At 64.5% G+C, this 22,240-nt stretch overlaps 1 protein-coding gene across 1 annotated transcript; it reads left to right on the top strand.

The window, feature by feature from the left end:
- Window positions 1-465: 465 nt before the first annotated feature.
- Window positions 466-21,462, top strand: LOC126648218 (filamin-A-like; the record flags this gene model as incomplete). Its single annotated transcript, XM_050330965.1, has 14 exons — window positions 466-534; window positions 1,162-1,220; window positions 1,924-2,085; window positions 4,878-5,081; window positions 6,229-6,381; window positions 7,440-7,559; window positions 9,009-9,278; window positions 11,113-11,250; window positions 12,231-12,346; window positions 14,642-14,774; window positions 16,579-16,755; window positions 18,842-19,060; window positions 19,634-19,867; window positions 20,515-21,462. Coding segments are annotated over 14 exons (2,242 nt in total), but the record flags the coding sequence as incomplete, so codon positions are not given.
- Window positions 21,463-22,240: the final 778 nt, after the last annotated feature.

The raw sequence follows: 22,240 nt of genomic DNA, 5'->3' as shown, positions 1-22,240 counted from the left end.
TCAAGTGTCCCCAGTCCACTCAAGGTGTCCCCCAGTTCCTCCCAGGGGGTCCTGATCCTGTCCTGGGGGGTCCCCAGCGTGTCCCCAGCCCCTCCCAGTGGTCCCCAGCCCCTCCCAAGGGTCCCCAGCCCCTCCCAAGGGTCCCCAGCCCCCTCCCAAGGGTCCTCAGCCCCTCCCAAGGGTCCCCAGCCCCGCTCGAGGTGTCCCCAGCCCCTCCCAGGGATCTTCAGGGTTCCCAGCCCTCTCAAGGGTCCCCAGTCCTACCCAAGGGTCCCCAACCCCTCCCAAGGGTCCCCATCCCCACTCAAGGTGTCCCCAGCCCTCCCATGGGGTCCTCATCCTCTCCTGGGGATCCCCAGCATATCCCCAACCCTGCTCGAGGTGTCCCCAGCCCCTCCCAGGGTGCCCCCACCTTGTCCCCAGCCCCTCCCGGCTGTCCCACCCCAGTGACCCCTTTTTCCCCAGAGTGCTGTCCCTGGCCGTGGAAAGGTCCCTCAAGGCCGAGATCAGCTGCACCGACAACCAGGACGGCACGTGCAGCGTGTCCCTACCTGCCCGTGCTGCCCGGGGACTACGGCATCGTGGTCAAGCACACGACAAGCACATCCCTGGCAGCCCTTCACCGCCCGCATCACCGGTACAGGGGGCTGGGGAGGATTCGGAGGCTTTGGGAGTCCCTGGGGATTTGGAGGTCCCTAGGGGGGTTTGGGGGTCCCTGAGGGGTTTGGGAGTCCCAGAGGAGTCAGGTACAACGACAAGCACATCCCTGGCAGCCCCTTCACCGCCCTCATCACCAGTGCGAGGGGGCTTTGGGGGTCCTGGGGGCTTGGGGGTCCCTGGAGGGATTTGGGGGGTCCCTGGGAGTTTGAGGGTCCCCAGAGGGAGTTTGGGGGTCCCTGGGGGAGTTTGGGGGTCCCTGGGCGTTTGGGGTTTGGGGTCCCAGAGGGTCAGGTACAACGACAAGCACATCCCTGGCAGCCCCTTCACCGCCCGCATCACCGGTACGAGGGCTTTGGGGTCCCTGGGGGGTTTGGGGGATTTGGGGGTCCCCAGAGGGTCAGGCACAGCGACAAGCACATCCCTGGCAGCCCCTTCACCACCCGCATCACCGGTACGGGGGCTTTGGGGGTCCTGGGAGGTTTGGGGGTTTGGGGTCCCCAGAGGGGTCAAGTACAACGACAAGCACATCCCTGGCAGCCCCTTCACCGCCCGCATCACCGGTACAGGGGACTGGGGGGTCCTGAGGGGGCTTTGGGGGCCCTGGGGGGTTTGAGGGTCCCTGGGAGGTTGAGGTCCCCAGAGGGGTCAGGTACAACGACAAGCACATCCCTGGCAGCCCCTTCACCACCCGCATCACCGGTGCGCGGGGGCTGGGGAGGGATTTGGGGGTCCCTGGGGATTTGGGGGTCCCCAGAGGGTCAAGTACAACGACAAGCACATCCCTGGCAGCCCCTCTCACCGCCCGCATCACCGGTGCACGGGGGCTTTGGGGAGCCCTGGGGGGCTTTAGGGGGTCCCAGAGGGGTCAGGTACAACGACAAGCACATCCCTGGCAGCCCCTTCACCACCCGCATCACCGGTACGGGGGGGCTGGGGAGGGATTTGGGGGGGATTTGGGGTCCCTGGGGAGTTTGGGGGTCCCTGGGACAGCTTTGGGGGTCTCTGGAGCCCCCGGGGTGTCCCCAGTGCCACTCTGAGGGTCTCTGGGACAGATCTGGGGGTCTCTGGAGCCCCCAGGATGTCCCCAGTGCCACTCTGAGGGTCTCTGGGACAGATCTGGGGGTCCCCGGGACAGGTTTGGGGGTCCCTGGAGCAGCTCTGGGGTCTCTGGGACAGGTTTGGGGGTCTCTGGAGCTCCCAGGGTGTCCCCAGGTGCCACTCTGAGGGTCCTGTGACCCCTCTGACCCCCCCTGTGCCCCCCAGGTGACGACTCCCTGCGCCTGTCCCACCTCAAGGTGGGCGCCTCGGCCGACATCCCCCTGGACATCGGGGAGACCGACCTGAGCCAGCTCACAGCCACTGTCACCTCCCCCTCGGGGCACAAGGAGCCCTGCCAGCTGAAACGGCTCAGGAACGGCCACATCGGTGAGGGGACAGGGACAGGGACATTGGGGACAGGGACAGGGGACATTGCGGGGGACACAAAGAGCCCTGCCAGCTCAAACGGCTCAGGAATGGTCACATCGGTGAGGGGACAGGGACAGGGGACACTGGGGGGGACACAAAGAGCCCTGCCAGCTCAAACGGCTCAGGAATGGTCACATCGGTGAGGGGACAGGGACAGGGACACTGGGGACAGGGACAGGGGACACTGGGGGGGCACAAAGAGCCCTGCCAGCTCAAACGGCTCAGGAACGGCCACATCGGTGAGGGGACAGGGACATTGGGGACAGGGACATCGGGGACAGGGACAGGGGACACTGGGGGGGACACTGGGGACATTTAGGGGGGCACAAAGAGCCCTGCCAGCTCAAACGGCTCAGGAATGGTCACATCGGTGAGGGGACAGGGACATTGGGGACAGGGACAGGGACAGGGGACACTGGGGGGGACACAAAGAGCCCTGCCAGCTCAAACGGCTCAGGAACGGCCACATCGGTGAGGGGACAGGGACATTGGGCACAGGGACAGGGACAGGGGACACTGGGGGGGCACAAAGAGCCCTGCCAGCTCAAACGACTCAGGAATGGTCACATCGGTGAGGGGACAGGGACATTGGGGACAGGGGACATGAGGGGACAGAGGGACAGGGATTTCGTTCATGCCCAGGGAGGTGGGGGAGCACCTGGTGCACCTGTTCCGGAGGGGGGCAGCCCCTGTCCCGTGTCCCCAATGTCCCCAATGCCCCCAATATCACCCCAATGTCCCCACTGTCCCCACAGGGATCTCGTTCGTGCCCCGGGAGGTGGGGGAGCACCTGGTGCACGTGTTCCGGGGGGGCAGCCCCTGCCCCGCAGCCCCAATGTCCCCCCAATGTCCCCATTGTCCCCCCAAATGTCCCCAATGTCCCCATTGTCCCCGCAGGGATCTCGTTCGTGCCCAGGGAGGTGGGAGCACCTGGTGCACGTGTTCCGAGGGCAGCCCCTGCCCGCAGCCCCAATGTCCCCCAATGTCCCCATTGTCCCCCAAATGTCCCCCATGTCCCCATTGTCCCCCCAAATGTCCCCAATGTCCCCATTGTCCCCGCAGGGATCTCGTTCGTGCCCAGGGAGGTGGGGGAGCACCTGGTGCACGTGTTCCGGGGGGGGCAGCCCCTGCCCCGTGTCCCCAATGTCCCCAGTGTCCCCAATATCCCCAGTATCACCCCAATGTCCCTCATGTCCCCAATGTCCCCAATGCCACCCATATCCCCAATGTCCCTCAATGTCCCCCAATGTCCCCCCAATGTCCCCCATATCCCCAATGTCCCCCATATCCCCAATGTCCCCAATGCCACCCATATCCCCAATGTCCCTCAATGTCCCCCAATGTCCCCCCAATGTCCCCCATATCCCCAATGTCCCCCATATCCCCAATGTCCCCAATGCCCCCAATATCTTCAATGTCCCCAATATCGCCCCAATGTCCCCTCAATGTCCCCCCATGTCCCCAATGTCCCCCATATCCCCAATGCCCCCCAATATCGCCCCAATGCCCCCCAATGTCCCCCGATGTCCCCATTGTCCCCAATGTCCTTCATGTTCCCAATATGCCCCAGTGTCACACCAATGCCCCCAGTGTCCCCATTGTCCCTGATGTCCCCAATGTCCCTGATGTCCCCAATGTCCCCAGTGTCCCCAATGTCCCCATTGTCCCCATTGTCCCCCCAAATGTCCCCAATGCCCCCATTGTCCCCATTGTCCCCATTGTGTCCCCAATGTCCCCATTGTCCCCATTGTCCCCCCAAATGTCCCCAATGCCCCCAGTGTCCCCAATGTCCCTGATGTCCCCAGTGTCCCCAATGTCCCCATTGTCCCCCCCAATGTCCCCAACGTCCCCAATGTCCCCAGTGTCCCCAATGTCCCCATTGTCCCCGCAGGGATCTCATTCGTGCCCCGGGAGGTGGGGGAGCACCTGGTGCACGTGTTCCGGGGGGGGCAGCCCCTGTCCCGTGTCCCCAATGTCCCCAATGCCCCCAATATCACCCCAATGTCCCCATTGTCCCCAGTGTCCCCAGTGTCCCCTGTGTCCCCGCAGGGATCTCGTTCGTGCCCCAGGAGGTGGGGGAGCACCTGGTGCACGTGTTCCAGGGGGGGCCCCTGCCACGTGTCCCCAATGTCCCCAAATGTCCCCAGTGTCCCCAATGTCCCCATTGTCCCCAATGTCCCCAATGTCCCCAATCCCCCCAATGTCCCCAATGTCCCCCATGTCCCCAATCCCCCCAATGTCCCCATTGTCCCCGCAGGGATCTCGTTCGTGCCCCGGGAGGTGGGGGAGCACCTGGTTCATGTGTTCCGGGGGGGGCAGCCCCTGCCCCGTGTCCCCAATGTCCCCCATGTCCCCAATGCCCCCAGTGTCCCCATTGTCCCAGTATCCCCAGTGTCCCCTGTGTCCCCAATGTCCCCCATGTCCCCAGTGTCCCCCCAGATGTCCCCAATGTCCCCATTGTCCCCGCAGGGATCTCGTTCGTGCCCAGGGAGGTGGGGGAGCACCTGGTGCACGTGTTCCGGGGGGGGCAGCCCCTGCCCCATGTCCCCAATGTCCCCAATGCCCCCAATATCCCCCCAATGTCCCCATTGTCCCCGCAGGGATCTCGTTCGTGCCCCGGGAGGTGGGGGAGCACCTGGTGCACGTGTTCCGGGGGGGGCAGCCCCTGCCCCGCAGCCCCAATGTCCCCATTGTCCCCCAATGTCCCCAAATGTCCCCAAATGTCCCCAATGTCCCCATTGTCCCCGCAGGGATCTCGTTCGTGCCCCGGGAGGTGGGGGAGCACCTGGTGCACGTGTTCCGGGGGGGGCAGCCCCTGCCCCGCAGCCCCATCGCCGTCACCATCAGCCAGGCCGAGCTGGGCGACGCCAGCAGGGTGGTCCTGACCGGGCCGGGGCTGCGCGAGGGGAGGACCTTCCAGCCCGCCCACTTCACCATCGACACCCGGGACGCAGGTACGGGGGATTTAGGGGGCTGGGGGTCTTTGGGGTCCTGGGGGATCCTGGGGTCTCCTGGGGCACCTTCCAGCCCGCCCACTTCACCATCGACACCCGGGACGCAGGCACGGGTCCTGGGGGTCTGGGGGTCCTAGGGGGTCTGGTGGGGTCTGGGGGCACCTTCCAGCCCACCCACTTCACCATCGACACCCGGGATGCAGGTACGGGGTCCTGGGGGTCCTGGGGGTCTTTGGGGTCCTGGGGGTCTGGGGTCACCTTCCAGCCCGCCCACTTCACCATCGACACCCGGGACGCAGGTACAGGGGATTTAGGGGGCTGGGGGTCTGAGGTCACCTTCCAGCCCGCCCACTTCACCATCGACACCCGGGACGCAGGTATAGGGTCCTGGGGGTCCTGGGGGTCCTGGGGTGGTCTGGGGGTCTGGGTGCACCTTCCAGCCCGCCCACTTCACCATTGACACCCGGGACGCAGGTACGGGGGATTTAGGGGAGCTGGGGGGGTCTGGGGGTCTGAGCGTCTCCTGGGGGCACCTTCCAGCCCGCCCACTTCACCATCGACACTTGAGACGCACGTACAGGGTCCTGGGGGGAATCTGGGGGGTCCTGAGGGGGTCTGGGGGCACCTTCCAGCCCCCATTGACATCAGGGACACAGTTATGGGGGGCCTGGGGGTCCCAGGGGTCCCTGCTGACCCTTCAGGGAATTTGGGGGTCCCTGCTGAGCCTGTAGGGAATTTGGGGGTCCCTGCTGACCATGCCCACCCCCCCAGGGTACGGGGGGCTCAGCCTGTCCATCCAGGGGGGATTGGGGGGTTTGGGGGTCCCTGCTGACCCTGCCCACCCCCCCAGGGTACGGGGGGCTCAGCCTGTCCATCCAGGGGGGATTGGGGGGTTTGGAGGTCCCTGCTGACCCTGCAGGGGGTTTGGAGGTCCCTGCTGACCCTGCAGGGGGTTTGGGGTCCTGCTGACTGAGGTTTGGGGTCCTGCTGAGCTCCACCCCAGGGTACAGGGGCTCAGCCTGTCCATCCAGGGGATTGGGGGTTTGGGGGTCCCTGCTGACCTTGCCCACCCCCAGGGCACGGGGGCTCAGCCTGTCCATCCAGGGGGTGGTTTGGGGGTCCCTGCTGACCTTGCCCACCCCCCCAGGGTACGGGGGGCTCAGCCTGTCCATCGAGGGGCCCAGCAAGGTGGACATCACGACGGAGGAGTTGGAGGACGGGACGTGCAGCGTGTCCTACTGCCCCACCGAGCCCGGCAACTACATCATCTCCGTCACAACTCGGGACCAGCACGTGCCCGGTGCGCACTGGGAGGCACTGGGAGGGCTGGGAGCACTGGGAGGGGCAGTGGAGGGGCTGGGAGCACTGGGAGGGGCACTGGGAGGGACTGGAGGGAACTGGAAGGGATGGGGAGGGGCTGGGAGCACTGGGAGGGCAGTGGGAGGGGCTGGGAGCACTGGGAGGGCACTGGGAGGGGCAGTGGGAGGGGCTGGGAGCACTGGGAGGGGCACTGGGAGAACTGGGGGAAGGACTGGGAGGGATGAGGAGGGGCACTGGGAGGACAGGGAGGGATACTGGGGGCACTGGGAGGGGCACTGGGGGAGACTGGGGACACTGGGAGGGGCACTGGGAGGGGATTGGGAGCACTGGGGGCTGGTTTGGGGTCCCGGGAAGGCTTTGGGGTGGGGGAGTTTGGGGTTTGGGGGTGCTGGGTGGGTTAGGAGGTTTGGGGGTGCTGTGAGGGGTTTGGGGGTCCCTGCAGGGATTTGGGGAATGCTGGGTGGGGTAGGAGGTTCAGGGGTCCCTGTAGGGGTTCAGGGAGTTTGGGGACCCCTGTACTCCCCCTTGCCCCCAGGAGCCCGTTCTCGGTGAAGGTGACGGGCGAGGGGGTTCTGGTGCTGGGTGGGGTGGGGGTTTGGGGGTCCCTGCAGGGATTTGGGGAATGCTGGGTGGGTTAGGAGGTCTGGGGGTCCCTGCAGGGGTTTGGGGCCCCCTGTGACCCTCTTGCCCCCCAGGAGCCTCTTCTTGGTGAAGGTGACGGGTGGGGAGGATCCGGTGCTGGGTGGGGTGGGGGGTTTGGGGTCCCTGCAGGGATTTGGGGAATGCTGGGTGGGGTAGGAGGTCCGGGGGTCCCTACAGGGGTTCAGGGGGTTTGAGGACCCTCTGTGACCCCCTTGCCCCCAGGAGCCCCTTCTTGGTGAAGGTAATGGGTCGGGGGAGGATCCGGTGCTGGGTGGGGTGGGGGTTTGGGGGTCCCTGCAGGGTTTGGGGGTGCTGGGTGGGGTAGGAGGTTCAGGGGTCCCTGTAGGGGTTCAGGGGGGTTTGAGGCCCCCCTGTGACCCCCCCTTGCCCCCCCAGGGAGCCCGTTCTCGGTGAAGGTGACGGGCGAGGGCCGGGTCCGCGAGAGCATCACCCGGCGCCGCAGGGCCCCCGAGGCCACCGTGGGGTCCCCCTGCGACCTCAGCCTCAAAATGCCTGGTGAGGGGTCTGGGGGGGGCCTGGGCGGGGGTCTCTGAGCTTCCCAGGGGGGTCCTGAGTGTCCTCAGAGGGTCCTGAGTGTCTGGGGGGGGTCCCTGAGCTTCCCAGGGGGGTCCTGAGTGTCCTCAGGGAGTCCTGAGGGTCCCCCGAAGCCCCTCGTGGGACAGAGTGGGGACATGCAACGACCCCCAGAAATAGAGGGATCCCCCTAGAGACAGAAGGGTCCCCAAAGCCCCCCAGAGGTCCCCTCAGGTACAGAAGGATCCTTGTACCCCCTAAATAACCCCCTTGTCCCCCCAATAACCCGTTGAGTGCCCCAGTGACCCCCTGAGCCCCTCAATAACCCCCTGAACCCCCAATACCCCCTGAGCCCCCAGTGACCCCCTGAGCCCCCAATAACCCCTGTGTCCCCACCGTGCCCCCCAGAGCTGAGCATGGTGGAGGTGACAGCGCAGGTCGGGGGTCTGGGATCCCTGTCCCCCCTGTGACCCCCTGAGCCCCTAATAACCCCCTGAGCCCCCCAATAACCCCCTGTGACTCCCTGTCCCCCCAATAACCCCCTGTCCCCACAGAGCTGAGCAGGGCGGAGGTGACGGCGCAGGTGGCGGGGCCCTCGAGGGGGTCTGGGGGATCCCTGTCCCCCAATAACCCCCTGTCCCCCAGCAACCCCTGAGCCCCCAATAACCCCAGTGACCCCCTGTCCCCCCAGTGACCCCCTGAGCCCTCAAATAACCCTCTGAGCCCCCAATAACCCTCTGAACCCCCTGTGGCCCCTGAGCCCCCAATAACCCCTGTCCCCCAGAGCTGAGCGTGGCGGAGGTGACGGCGCAGGTGGTGGGGTCCTCAAGGGGGGTCTGGGGGATTCCTGTAACCCCCCAATAACCCCTGAGCCCCCAATAACCCCTGAGCCCCCAACTACCCCTGTGCCCCCAATAACCCCCTGAGCCCCCAATAACCCCCTGTGACTCCCTGAGCCCCCAATAACCCCTGTGCCCCCAGAGCTGAGCATGGCAGAGGTGACGGCGCAGGTGGCGGGGCCCTCGGGGGTTTGGGGATCCCTGTCCCCCCACAACCCCCTGAGCCCCCAACAACCCCCTGTCCCCCAGAGCTGAGCGTGGCAGAGGTGACGGCGCAGGTGGTGGGGCCCTCAAGGGGTCTGGGGATCCCTGTCCCCCAATAACCCCCTGTCCCCCAATAACCCTCTGAGCCCCCAATAACCCCCAATAACCCCTGAGCCCCCAATAACCCCTGTGACTCCCTGGGCCCCCAATAACCCCCTGAGCCCCCAATAACCCCCTGTCCCCCCAGAGCTGAGCGTGGCGGAGGTGATGGCGCAGGTGGCGGGGCCCTCGGGGGGTCTGGGGGATCCCTGTACCCCCCGTGACCCCCTGAGCCCCCAAATAACCCCCTGACCCCCAATAACCCCCAATAACCCTCTGTCCCCCCCAGAGCTGAGCGTGGCGGAGGTGACGGCGCAGGTGGCGGGGCCCTCGGGGCAGGCGGTGCCGGCCCAGGTGGTGGCCGGGGACACCCCGGGCGCTTTCGGGGTGCGTTTCGTGCCCCAGGAGACGGGACCCCACTCGGTGAGCGTCAAGGACCGCGGGCAGCACGTGCCAGGGAGCCCCTTCCAGTTCACCGTGGGACCCCTGGGCGAGGGCGGCGCCCACAAGGTCCGCGCCGGGGGGCCCGGGCTGGAGCGCGCCGAGGCCGGGGTGCCAGGTGAGAGCCCCAAATGACCCCAAAAATCACCTGGGACACCCCAAAAATGGGCTGGGACACCCCAGAAATGGGCTGGGACACCCCAGAAATGGCCAGGTCACCCCAAAAACTGACCCCGGGCACCCCAAACCTGCCCCGGGGCTGGAGCGCGCCGAGGCCGTGGTGCCAGGTGAGAACTCCCAAACGACCCCAAAAATGACCTGGGACACCCCAAAAATGACCTGGGGACCCTAAAACTGAGCTGGGACACCCCAGAAATGGTCAAGGTGTCCTAAAAATGGCCAGGTCACCCCAAAAACTGACCCCAGGCACCCCAAACCTGCCCTGGGGCTGGAGGGCACCAAGGGTGGAGTGCCAGGTGAGAGCCCCAAATGACCCCAAAAATGGCCTGGGACACCCCAAAAATGGGCTGGGACACCCCAAAAATGACCTTGGGACCCTAAAACTGAGCTGGGACACCCCAGAAATGACCAGGTCACCCCAAAAACTGACCCCGGGCACCCAAAACCTGCCCTGGGGCTGGAGCGTGCCGAGGCCGGGGTGCCAGGTGAGAGCCCCAAAAATGGGCTGGGACACCCCAAAAATGGGCTGGGACACCCCAGAAATGACCTAGGGACCCTAAAACTGAGCTGGGACACCCCAGAAATGGGCTGGGACACCCCAAAAATGACCTGGGGACCCTAAAACTGAGCTGGGACACCCCAGAAATGGTCAGGTCACCCCAAAAACTGACCCCGGGCACCCCAAACCTACCCCAGGGCTGGAGGGCACCGAGGCCGGGGTGCCAGGTGAGAACCCCAAATGACCCCAAAAATGGCCTGGGACACCCCAAAAATGACCTGGGGACCCTAAAACTGAGATGGAGACCCTAAAACTGAGCTGGGACACCCCAGAAATGACCAGGGCATCCTAAAAATGGCCAGGTCACCCCAAAAACTGACCCCGGGCACTCCAAACCTGCCCCAGGGCTGGAGGGCACCAAGGATGGAGTGCCAGGTGAGAGCCCCAAAACGACCCCGAAACTGGGCTGGGACACCCCAAAAATGACCTGGGGACCCTAAAACTGAACTGAGACACCCCAAAACTGACCTGGGACACCCCCCCAAAATCGACCAGGGTACCCTAAAACCTGACTCAGGGCACCCCAAACACATCTGGATTTTGCAGGCTGGGAACAGGGGTCTCTCTGGGTATCTCAGTTTGGGGGCATTCTGGGGTGGTTTTGGGGGTCTCAGCCCCTTTTGGGGTGCCCTGACCCCCCCCCTTTTCCCACCCCCCCAACCAAATTCAACATCTGGGTGTACAGAATGGGGTCTGGGGGTCAGGGAGGGATTTGAGGGGCTTCCCCTGGATCGGGGGGTTCTGGGGCAGTTTTAGGGGTTCCAGGGCGGTTTTGGGGCATTCTGGGGTGGTTTTGGGGGTCTCAGCCCCTTTTGGGGTGCCCTGACCCCCCCTTTTTCCCCTCCCCCAGCCAATTTCAGCATCTGGACCCACAGAGCTGGGGCTGAGGGGTCTTTCCATCACATGGGGGGGCTTTGAGGGGCTTTCCCTGCATCAGGGAGTTCCGGGGCGGTTTTGGGGCATTCTGGGGTGGTTTTGGGGGTCTCAGCCCCTTTTGGGGTGCCCTGACCCCCCCTTTTTCCCACCCCCTCAACCAAATTCAACATCTGGATGTACAAAATGAGGTCTGGGGGTCTCTCCATCACAGGGAGGGATTTGAGGGGCTTTCCCTGGATCAGGGAGTTCCGGGGCGGTTTTGGGGCATTCTGGGGTGGTTTTGGGGGTCTCAGCCCCTTTTGGGGTGCCCTGACCCCCCCGTTTTCCCCTCCCCCAGCCGAGTTCAGCATCTGGACACGTGAGGCAGGGGCTGGGGGTCTCTCCATCGCCGTGGAGGGGCCCAGCAAGGCCGAGATCGCCTTCGAGGACCGCAAGGACGGCTCCTGCGGGGTCTCCTACGTGGTGCAGGAACCCGGTGAGGGGCCGGGGGGGCGCGGGGGATTTTAGGGGGGGTCTGGGAGGATTTTGGGGGGGGGATCTCTGTGTCCCCACCCCACCCTGCTGTCCCTGAGGGTGGATTTGGGGGTCTCTGGGGGGGTTTCTGGGTGTCTCAGTGCCCCCCCTGCCCATGCTGTCCCCCAGGGTGGATTTGGGGGTCTCTGGGGGGGTCTCTGGGGAGTCTCTGTGAGTCTCAGTGCCCCCCCTGACCCCGCTGTATCACACGGTGGGTTCAGGGATCTCTGGGGGTCTCTGGATGTCTCTAGGGGGTCTCAGTGCCCCCCTGACCGTGCTGCCCCCCAGGGTGGATTTGGGGGGTCTCTGTGGGGTCTCTGACTGTCTTTGTGAGGTCTCTGGGGTGTCTCAGTGCCCCCCCTGACCCTGCTGTCCCCCAGAGTGGATTTGGGGGTCTCTGGGTGTCTCTGTGGGGTCTCTGTGGGATCTCTAGGGGGTCTCAGTGCCCCCCCTGACCCCGCTGCCCCCCAGGGTGGATTTGGGGGTCTCTGGGGGGGTCTCTGGGTGTCTGTGGGGTCTCTGTGGGGTCTCTGTGGGTCTCAGTGCCCCCCCTGACCCCGCTGAATCACAGGGTGGGTTCAGGGATCTCTGGGGGTCTCTGAGGGTCTCTGGGTGTCTCTGTGGGGTCTCTGTGGAATTTCTAGGGGGTCTCAGTGCCCCCCCTGACCCCGCTGCCCCCCAGGGTGGATTTGGGGGTCTCTGGGGGGGTCTCTGGGTGTCTGTGGGGTCTCTGTGGGTCTCAGTGCCCCCCCTGACCCCGCTGTATCACACGGTGGGTTCAGGGATCTCTGGGGGTCTCTGGATGTCTCTAGGGGGTCTCAGTGTCCCCCTGACCCCGCTGTCCCCCAGAGTGGATTTGGGGGTCTCTGTGGGGTCTCTGGGGTCTCTGTGGGGTCTCTGTGGGATCTCTTGGATGTCTCCCTGACCCCGCTGCCCCCTCAGGGGACTACGAGGTGTCGGTGAAGTTCAACGAGGAGCACGTGCCCGAGAGCCCGTTCGTGGTGACGGCGGCCGCGCCCTGCGACGCCGCTCGACGCCTCACTGTTTGTAGCCTTCAGGTGAGGCACCCGCGGACCCCACAGCGCCCACCCCGCCCGGGGGGCTCGGCCAGCGCAGCACCCACCGGGGGAGGGGGGTTAGGGGGGTTGGGGGGACAGGGAGGACAGGAGGGGTTTGGGGGACAGGGAGTGACAGGAGGGGGTTTGGGGGTGATATGGGGGACAGGGGAGTGACAGGAAAGGACCTAGAGGGGTTAGGGGGACAGGGAGTGATAGGAGGGGGTTTAGGGGACAGGGAGTGACAGGAGGGGCTTGGGGGATTTAGGGGGACAGGAGGGGGTTTGGGGGAACAGGAGGACAGGAGGGGGCTTAGGGGGTTAGGGGGACAGGGAGTGACAGGAGGGGATTTAGGGGGGACAGGGGAGTGACAGGAGGGGTTTGGGGGGACAGGGGAATTATAGGAGGGGGTTTAGGGGGACAGGAGAGTGACAGGAGCTCAGTTTTCAGGGTTCAGAGCTCAGTTTTTTGGGTTCAGGGCTCAGTTTTTGGGGTTCAGAGCTCAGTTTTTTGTGTCAGTACCAGGTTTTTGGGTTCAGAGCTCAGTTTTTTGGGTTCAGATCTCAGTTTTTGGGGTTCAGGGCTCAGTTTTCACAGTTCAGGGCTCAGTTTTTTGGTGTTCAGAGCTCAGTTTTTGGGGTTCAGGGCTCAGTTTTTGGGTTCAGAGCTCAGTTTTTGGGGTTCTGGGCTCAGTTTTTGGGTTCAGATCTCAGTTTTTGGGGTTCTGGGCTCAGTTTTTGGGGTTCAGAGCAGTTTTTTGGGTTCAGGACTCAGTTTTTGGGGTTCAGAGCTCAGTTTTTGGGGTTCAGAGCTCAGTTTTTGGGGTTCAGGGCTCAGTTTTCAGGGTTCTGGGCTCAGATTTCGGGGTTCAAGGCTCAGTTTTCGGGGTTCAAGGCTCAGTTTTTGGGGTTCAGATCTCAGTTTTGGGGGTTCTGGGCTCAGTTTTCGGGGTTCAGGGCTCAGTTTTTTGGGGTTCAGGTCTCAGTTTTCGGGGTTCAGGGCTCAGATTTGGGGGTGCCTGCGCTGGCCCTGCCCCCCAGGCGGGTGGGCCGGGGTCTGTCCCGTGTCTCTGATAAAGGCTATTGAACAGCCCCCCAGGGCTGGGGGGGCTTTAACGGGGCCCAGCGGGGCCCCCCCAACCCCTGCCCCCACCTCGGGTGCCCGGGCCCCCGCCGCCCTCGCTAAACCCCCCAGCCCCCCAGGTAAGTGGGGACCCCCCAAATATCCCCCCCCCTCCCTCTGGGGACCCCCCAAACCCCAAAATCAGGGCACCCTCGGTGTTTTGGGGTTGGGGTCTCCCCAGGGTTGGTTGGGGGGGGGTTTCCCCCTGCCCAGGTGTGGATTTTGGGGTGCAGATCCCTCCTGGGGGGAGGGGAGAATTTGGGGTTCAGAGCCCCCCCCCAAGGGTGTTTTTATTTTTGGGGTGAATCCTCCCCCCCGGGGTATTTGGGGTGAGGATTTGGGGGTATCCATCCCACCCCCCCTCCCCCCTGAATTTTTGGGGTGGAGAATTTTGGGACCCCACCCCAAAATTATTTGGGATGGGGGCGTTTTGGGGGTATTCACCCCCCTCCTCCCATAATTTTTAGGGTGAGAATTTTGGGGTCCCACCCCCGAGGTTTTTGGGGTGAGGATTTGGGGGTCTCCACCCCCTTAAAATATTTGGGATGGAGATTTGGGGCTATCCACCCCAACTCCCCAATTTTTGGGGTGAGAATTTTGGAGTCCCACCCCAAAATTATTTGGGGCATGGGGGGGGTTTGGGGGTATCCACCCCTCTCCCCCTTGAATTTATGGGGTGGAGAATTTTGGGATCCCACCCCAAAATCTTTTTGGTGTAGGGGGGGTGGGTTTTGGGGCATGTTCTTTCTCCCCTTCCCCCTGAATTTTTGGGGTGAGAGTTTTGGGGTCCTCCCCCAAAATATTTTTGGGGTGGGGGTGTTTTTGGGGGGTGTTCTCCCCCCCTGGGCTTTCTCAGGGTAAAGATTTTGGGGTTTTCCAGGTTACTCAGGGTGGGATAACTGCCATAAACACCCCCCCCTCAGATTTTGGGGTGCAGGACCCCCCTCAGATCCTTTTTGGGGGGGTGGGGGTCCCTAAATTCCCCCCTGAGACCACCTAGGCTGGGGGTCGGGGCTGCACTTGGGGGTCCCCGAGGGCTGTTCTGGGGTGGGGGCTGGGGGCTCTCCCCGCTCTTTGGGGATCCTACCCCGGGTTTGGGGGTCCTGCCCGGGTTTGGGGGTCCCTGCCCGGCCCGGGGGTCCCCCCGGGGTGGGGGCTGACGTGTCCCCCCCCCAGGAGTCGGGGCTCAAGGTGCACCAGCCGGCCTCGTTCGCCGTCAGCCTCAACGGGGCCAAGGGCACCCTGGACGCCAAAGTGCACAGTCCCTCGGGAGCTGTGGAGGAGTGTCACATCTCCGAGGTCACTGAAGGTGAGGGGACACCCCCAGGACACCCCAAAACCTGCCCTGTCCCACAGGGATACCCCAAAAACTGCCCCAGTCCCCAAAACCTGCCCCGTCCCTCTGGGAATCCCCGAATCCTGCCCCGTCCCCACCCCAAAGTGCACAGTCCCTCGGGAGCTGTGGAGGAGTGTCACATCTCCGAGGTCACTGAAGGTGAGGGGTCACCCCAAAAACCTGCCCTGTCCCACAGGGACACCCCAAAAACTGCCCCAGGGATCCCCAAAACCTGCCCCGTCCCTCTGGGAATCCCCAAATCCTGCCTCGTCCCCACCCCAAAGGGCACAGTCCCTCGGGAGCTGTGGAGGAGTGTCACATCTCCGAGGTCACTGAAGGTGAGGGGACACCCCAAAAACCTGCCCTGTCCCACAGGGACACCCCAAAACCTACCCCGTCCCTCAGGGACACCCCAAAACCTGCCCCGTCCCTGTGGGAATCCCCAAATCCTGCCCCGTCCCCACCCCAAAGGGCACAGTCCCTTGGGAGCTGTGGGGCTGTGTCACATCTCTGAGGTCACTGAAGGTGAGGGGACACCCCAAAACCTGCCCTGTCCCACAGGGACACCCCAAAAACTGCCCCAGTCCCCAAAACCTGCCCCGTCCCTCTGGGAATCCCCACGGCCCCAGAGGAGACCCCGAATCCTGCTCCGTCCCCACCCCAAAGGGCACAGTCCCTCGGGAGCTGTGGAGGAGTGTCACATCTCCGAGGTCACTGAAGGTGAGGGGACACCCCCAGGACACCCCAAAACCTGCCCTGTCCCACAGGGACACCCCAAAACCTGCCCCGTCCCTCTGGGAATCCCCAAATCCTGCCCCGTCCCCACCCCAAAGGGCACAGTCCCTCGGGAGCTGTGGGGCTGTGTCACATCTCCGAGGTCACTGAAGGTGAGGGGACACCCCAAAAACCTGAGGGACCCCTTCAGTGGGGTCAGTGTGGGATTTTGGGGGGTCAGTGCAGGATTTTGGGGTCCCCCCTCTCCCCCCAGACAAGTCCACTGTGTGGTTCATCCCACGGGGTCTTGGGGGGGCTCTGTGGGATCAGTGCAGGTTTTGGGGGGCTCTGTGGGATCAGTGCAGGTTTTGGGGGGCTGTGTGGGGTCAGTGCAGGTTTTGGGGGGGTCAGGGGGGGTCTGTGCAGGATTTTGGGGTCCCCCTGACCCCCCTCTCCCCCTAGACAAGTACGCCATGTGGTTTATCCCACGGGGTCTGGGGGGGTTCTATGAGGTCAGTGCAGGTTTGGGGGGCTCAGGGGGGGTCAGTGCAGGATTTTGGGGGGTCATTGTGGGATTTTGGGGTCCCCCTGACCCCCCTCTCCCCCCAGACAAGTCTGCCGTGCAGTTCATCCCACGGGTATTTTTGGGGGGGACTCTGTGGGATTGGTGCAGATTTTGGGGGGCTCAGGAGGCTCAGGGGGGGTCTGTACAGGATTTTGGGGTCCCCTGACCCCCCTCTCCCCCCAGACAAGTACGCCGTGCGGTTCATCCCGCGGGGTCTGGGGGGGCTGTGTGGGATCAGTGCAGGTTTTGGGAGGCTCAGGAGTCTCAGTGGGGTCAGGATGGGATTTTGGGGGGTCAGTGTGGGATTTTGGGGTCCCCTGACCCCCCTCTCCCCCCAGACAAGTACTCCGTGCGGTTCATCCCGTGGGGTTTTTGCGGGTGGGTTTGTGTGGGGTCAGTGCAGGTTTTGGGGGGCTCAGGGGGATCAGTGCGGGATTTTGGGGGGTCAGTGTGGGATTTTGGGGTCCCCTGACCTCCTCTCTCCCCCCATCCCCCCAGACAAGTACGCCGTGCGGTTCATCCCGCGGGAGAACGGCGTCTACTCCATCGACGTGAAGTTCGAGGGCTCGCACATCCCGGGCAGCCCCTTCAAGGTCCGCGTGGGGGACCCGGGACAGGCCGGGGACCCCGGGCTGGTGTCAGCCTATGGGCCTGGCCTCGAGGGGGGCACCACAGGTATGGGGGCACCACAGGTATGGGGGCATTGAGGGGGGCACCACAGGGATGGGGGGCACTGGGATATGGGGGGTATGGAGGGACTGGGACAGACCCCGGGCTGGTGTCAGCCTATGGGCCTGGCCTCGAGGGGGGCACCACAGGTATGGGGGCATTGAGGGGGCACCACAGGTATGGGGGCACCACAGGTATGGGGGCATTGAGGGGGGCACCACAGGGATGGGGGCATTGAGGGGGCACCACAGGTAGGGGGGTACAGGGGATGGGGGCACTGAGGGGTACAGGGTATGGGGGCACAGGGATGGGGGCACTGGGATATGGGGGACCGGACAGACCCCGGGCTGGTGTCAGCTTATGGGCCTGGCCTCGAGGGGGCACCACAGGTATGGGGGCTACCAGGGATGGGGGCATTGAGGGGGCACTGGGGGTACAGGGGATGGGGGCACTGGGATATGGGGGTATGGAGGGACTGGGACAGACCCTGGGCTGGTGTCAGCCTATGGGCCTGGCCTCGAGGGGGCACCACAGGTATGGGGGCTACCAGGGGATGGGGGCATTGAGGGGGTACAGGGGATGGGGGCACTGGGATATGGGGGACTGGGACAGACCCCAGGCTGGTGTCAGCCTATGGGCCTGGCCTCGAGGGGGCACCACAGGTATGGGGGTACAGGGATGGGGGCATTGAGGGGGCACCACAGGGATGGGGGGCACAGGGGGCCGGGACAGACCCCGGCTGGTGTCAGCCTATGGACCGGGCCTCGAGGGGGCACCACAGGTATGGGGGCATTGAGGGGGCACCACAGGTATGGGGGTACAGGGATGGGGGCATTGAGGGGGGCACTGGGGGTACAGGGGATGGGGGACCAGGACAGACCCCGGGCTGGTGTCAGCCTATGGGCCTGGCCTCGAGGGGGCACCACAGGTATGGGGGCTACCAGGGATGGGGGGCATTGAGGGGGCACTGAGGGGTACAGGGTATGGGGGTCAATGGGATATGGGGGCACATGGGACCGGGACAGACCCTGGGCTGGTGTCAGCCTATGGGCCTGGCCTCGAGGGGGCACCACAGGTATGGGGGTACAGGGATGGGGGCACTGAGGGGGCACCACAGGGATGGGGGGCATTGAGGGGGCACCACAGGGATGGGGGCACCACAGGTATGGGGGCACCACAGGTATGGGGGCACCACAGGGATGGGGGCACGGGGGGTACAGGGGGATGGGGGCACTGGGATATGGGGGGCCGGGACAGACCCTGGGCTGGTGTCAGCCTATGGGCCCGGCCTCGAGGGGGGCACCACAGGTATGGGGGACACTGAGGGGTACCAGGGGATGGGGGGCACTGGGGATGGGGGGCACTGGGGATGGGGGGCACTGAGATATGGGGGGACTGGGACAGACCCCAGGCTGGTGTCAGCCTACGGGCCTGGCCTCGAGGGGGACACCACAGGTATGGGGGACACTGAGGGGTACCAGGGGATGGGGGGCACTGGGAGGTACCTGGAGATGGGGGCACTGGGATATGGGGGGCACAGGGGGATGGGGGACAGGCTGGAGACCTGTGCCCCCCCCCATGCCCAGGCCTCCCTGTGGAGTTCGTGTTGAACACGACCAGGGTGGGCCTGGGGGGTCCCAGAGGGGTTCTGGATAAACCCCCCATGGGATTGGGGGCCCTCTGGAGGGTTTGGGGTCCCTCTGTGGGGTTGGGATCCCTTTGTGGGGTTGGGATCCCTCTGTAGGATTGAGATCCTTCTATGGGGTTTGGGATCCATCTGTGGGGTTGGGGTCTCTCTGGGTGGTTCTGGGTCCCTCTGGGGGCGTTCCTGACCCCTCTGTGGGGTTGGGGTCTCTCTGTGGGGTCCGGGGTCTCTCTGTGGGGGTCCCTGACCCCTCTGTGGGATCGGGGTCCCTCTAGGGGATTGGGGGTCCCTCTGTGGGATTGGGGTCTCTCTGTGGGATCGGGGTCCCTCTGGGGGTGTCCCTGACCCCTCTATGGGGTTGGGGTCTCTCTGGGAGTGTCCCTGACCCCTCTGTGGGGTTGGGGTCCCTCTGGGGGGGTCCCTGACCCCTGTGTGCCCCCTGCCCAGGCTCCCCGGCGGAGTTCGTGGTGAACACGTCCAAGGCTGGCCCGGGGGCTCTGGCCGTGACCATCGAGGGCCCCTCCAAGGTGACCATGGAGTGCCACGAGTGCCCCGAGGGCTTCAGGGTCACCTACACGCCCATGGCCCCCGGCAGTTACCTCATCACCATCAAATTCGGGGGGCCCCACCACATCGTGGGCAGCCCCTTCAAGGCCAAGATCACCGGTGAGAGGGGGTTTGGGGATTTGGGGGGGTTATGGGGGGGTTCAAGGGGGGTTATGGGGTCCCCACCACATCATGGGCAGCCCCTTCAAGGCCAAGATCACTGGTGAGGGGGGGGTTGGGGGGTTTAGGGGGATTTGGGGCGGTTTGGGGTACAGGGCTGTGATTTTGGGTTTCAGGGCTGTTTATTTGGGATTCAGGGTGTAATTTGGGGTTCAGGTCTGTAATTTTGGGGCTCAGGGGTGTTAATTTTGGGGTGTCCCCCCAGGGCCCTCCCCGTTGAGCAGCCACAGCCTCTGCGAGAGCTCCTCGGTGCTGGGGGGCAGGGCTGTGATTTTGGGGTTCAGGGCTGTAATTTGGGTTTAGGGGGGTTAATTTTGGGTTCAGGGCTGTAATTTCAGGGGGGTTAATTTGGGGTGTCCCCCAGGGCCCCGCCTGGTGAGCAGCCACAGCCCCCACGAGAGCTCCTCTGTTCTGGGGGGGCTGGGCTGTGATTTTGGGGTTCAGGGCTGTAATTTGGGGTTCAGGGGGGTTAATTTTGGGTTCAGGGGGGTTAATTTTGGGGTGTCCCCCCAGGGCCTCGCCTGGTGAGCAGCCACAGCCCCCACGAGAGCTCCTCGGTGCTCGTGGATTCCGGGGGGATCCGGGCCGAGCACGGGGGGGCCACGAGCGCCCCCAGCCCCGGGGGAGCCCCCCCGGGGGGGCCCCCCAAGTTCTCGGACGCCTCCAAGGTGGTGGCCAAAGGGCTGGGGCTCAGCAAGGGCTTCGTGGGCCAGAAGAATTCCTTCACCGTGGACTGCAGCAAGGCCGGTGGGTGCCCACCCCCCACCCCCTGCCCGGGCACTGAACCCCCCCAGGGACCCCCCAGGGGTCCGGCACCTCCCCAGCCCCCACCCCAAGGGGTCCCAGGTACCCACAAAGGGTTCCAGGTACCCTCCAGATTCCTCCCAAGGGGTCCCAGGTGCCCCCCAAATTCCCCCGCAAGGGGTCCCAGCTATCCAGGTGCCCCCCAGGTGCCCAGGACCCCCCAAATCCTCCCCCAAGGGGTCCCAGGGGTCCATGAGCCCCTCAGTGTCCCACCCCAGGTGCCCCCCACATGTCTCACGTGTCCCAGGTACCCCGAAATCACCCCCCCAGGTGCCCCCAAATCCCCCTCCATGAAGGGGTCCCAGGTACCCCCAAATCCCCCTCAAGGGGTCCCAGGTGCCCATGATCCCCCATATCCCCCTAAGGGGTCCCAGGTGTCCATGGCCCCCAAATCCCCCTAAGGGGTTCCAGGTACCCCAAATCCCCCCAAGGGGTCCCAGGTGTCCATGGTCCCCCCATATCCCCCCCAAGGGGTCCCAGGTAACCCCCAAACCCCCTCCCGAGCAGTTGCCCCTCACCCAAACCCCCCCCTTCTTTTTCGGGGTGCCCCCTCTGACCCCTCCCTTTCCTTCCTTTGTGTCCCCCCGCAGGGACCAACATGCTGCTGGTGGGGGTGCAGGGCCCCCGAAACCCCTGCGAGGAGATCGTGGTGAAGCACCTGGGCAACCAACTCTACAACGTGGGCTACCTGCTGCGCGAGCGCGGGGAGTACCTGCTCGTCGTCAAGTGGGGCGACCAGCACGTCCCCAACAGCCCCTTCCGCGTCACCGTGCCCTGAGGGGCCCCAGACCCTCGGGGACGACCCCAAAACCCTCGGGGAGGACCCCAAAATCGTCAGGGGAGCCCAAAATCCTCGGGGGGAACCCAAAACCCTCGGGGATGACCCCAAAATCATCAGGGGAGCTCAAAATCCTTGGGTGGGGGGAGCCCAAAATTGTCAGGGGAACCCAAAACCCTCAGGGAGGACCCCAAAATCGTCAGGGGAGCTCAAAATCCTTGGGTGGGGGGAGCCCAAAATTGTCAGGGAGGGACCCCAAGTCTTCCAAAACCGCCTTTTGTCCCTGCTGGGACCTCCCCAGGCATTGGGGGCATCCCCCCCTCTGGGTTTGGGGTCACCCTGCTAAGTTTGGGGACACCCCCTGAAATCTGGGGACAACCCCCCTGAAATTTGGGGACACCTCAAAAGCCTCGGAGGGGGCCCCAAAAATCTTCTGAAATCACCTTTTCTCCCTGCCCCGGGGCTGGGACCACCCCCCCCCCCAAAAAACTTTGGGGACAATCCCCCCTGTGTTTGAGGTCACCCCTGAACTTTGGAGATACCCCCTGAAATTTGGGGGACCCCCCCCAAACTTTGAGGATGCCAAGCTGGTTTTGGGGACACCCCTGACTTTATGACACCCCTTGTGGTTTTGGGGACTGTCCCAATTTCGGGGTGTCCTCCCCTACGTTGGGGACACCCCCAACACACTTCCCAAATTTTGGGGACCCCTCCCCAGGTTTGGGAACACTCCTCCCCTCCCCCGATTTTGAGAGCTTCCCTTTTTGGGGTCCCCCTCACCTCTCACCGCCCCTCCTCCTTTCTGCCACCGCCCTCCCCCACCCCTCACGCCGCCCCTCCCCCTCCGGGAGGGCCCTCCCCCTCAACCGCAGCCGCCATTTTGGATCCCCTCCCCTCCTTTTTCTTCCCCCTCCCTTTTTTTATTTTATTTTAATTTTTTAACACCTCAGGGGTCCGAGCTGCCCCCCCAATAAAAACTTGTTCTGCTTCATTGGTGGCTCCTTCTGTCGTGGGGGTTAGGGGGCGATGGGGGATTGGGAGGGTCTGGGGGCCCATATGGAGTTTTGGGGGTTTAGGGGGTGATGGAGGGGTTTGGGGGCTGGGTGGGCTGGAGAAGGGGGTTTGAGGGGACTGAGGGGGTCCTTGGGGGTTGGAGGCTCCCTGGAGGGGTCCTGGGGTTTGGGAGGGTCACTGGGGGTCCCAGAGGGGTCCTGGGTGGTTTGGGGGTTCTCTGGTGATTTTGGGAGTTTGGGGAGGGGTCCCAGTGGTTTGGGGTTCTGGGAGTTGGGGAGGGTCCCCTGTGTTTTTTTGGGGGTGGGTGGTCTCTTGAGGGAATCCTCGGGGTTTGGGGTCCCAGGTGGGTGAAGCCACAACCCCCCATCTGCCCCCACACCCTCCCCCTTTGGGGTCCCCAGAGCCCCTCAGCCCCCAATACCCCCTTCTGGGGTCTCCAGAGCCCCTCCAACACCCCCTCCCCAAGACCCCCGCTGGGGTCCCCTCAGCCCCATCCAGAGCCCCCCGGCCCCCACGACCCTCCA

Source organism: Myiozetetes cayanensis, unplaced genomic scaffold, assembly GCF_022539395.1.
Source record: "Myiozetetes cayanensis isolate MyiCay16 unplaced genomic scaffold, myiCay2020 scf463, whole genome shotgun sequence".
NCBI classification, from domain to species: Eukaryota; Metazoa; Chordata; class Aves; order Passeriformes; family Tyrannidae; genus Myiozetetes; species Myiozetetes cayanensis.
This window is presented reverse-complemented; position numbering and strand designations above follow the sequence as displayed.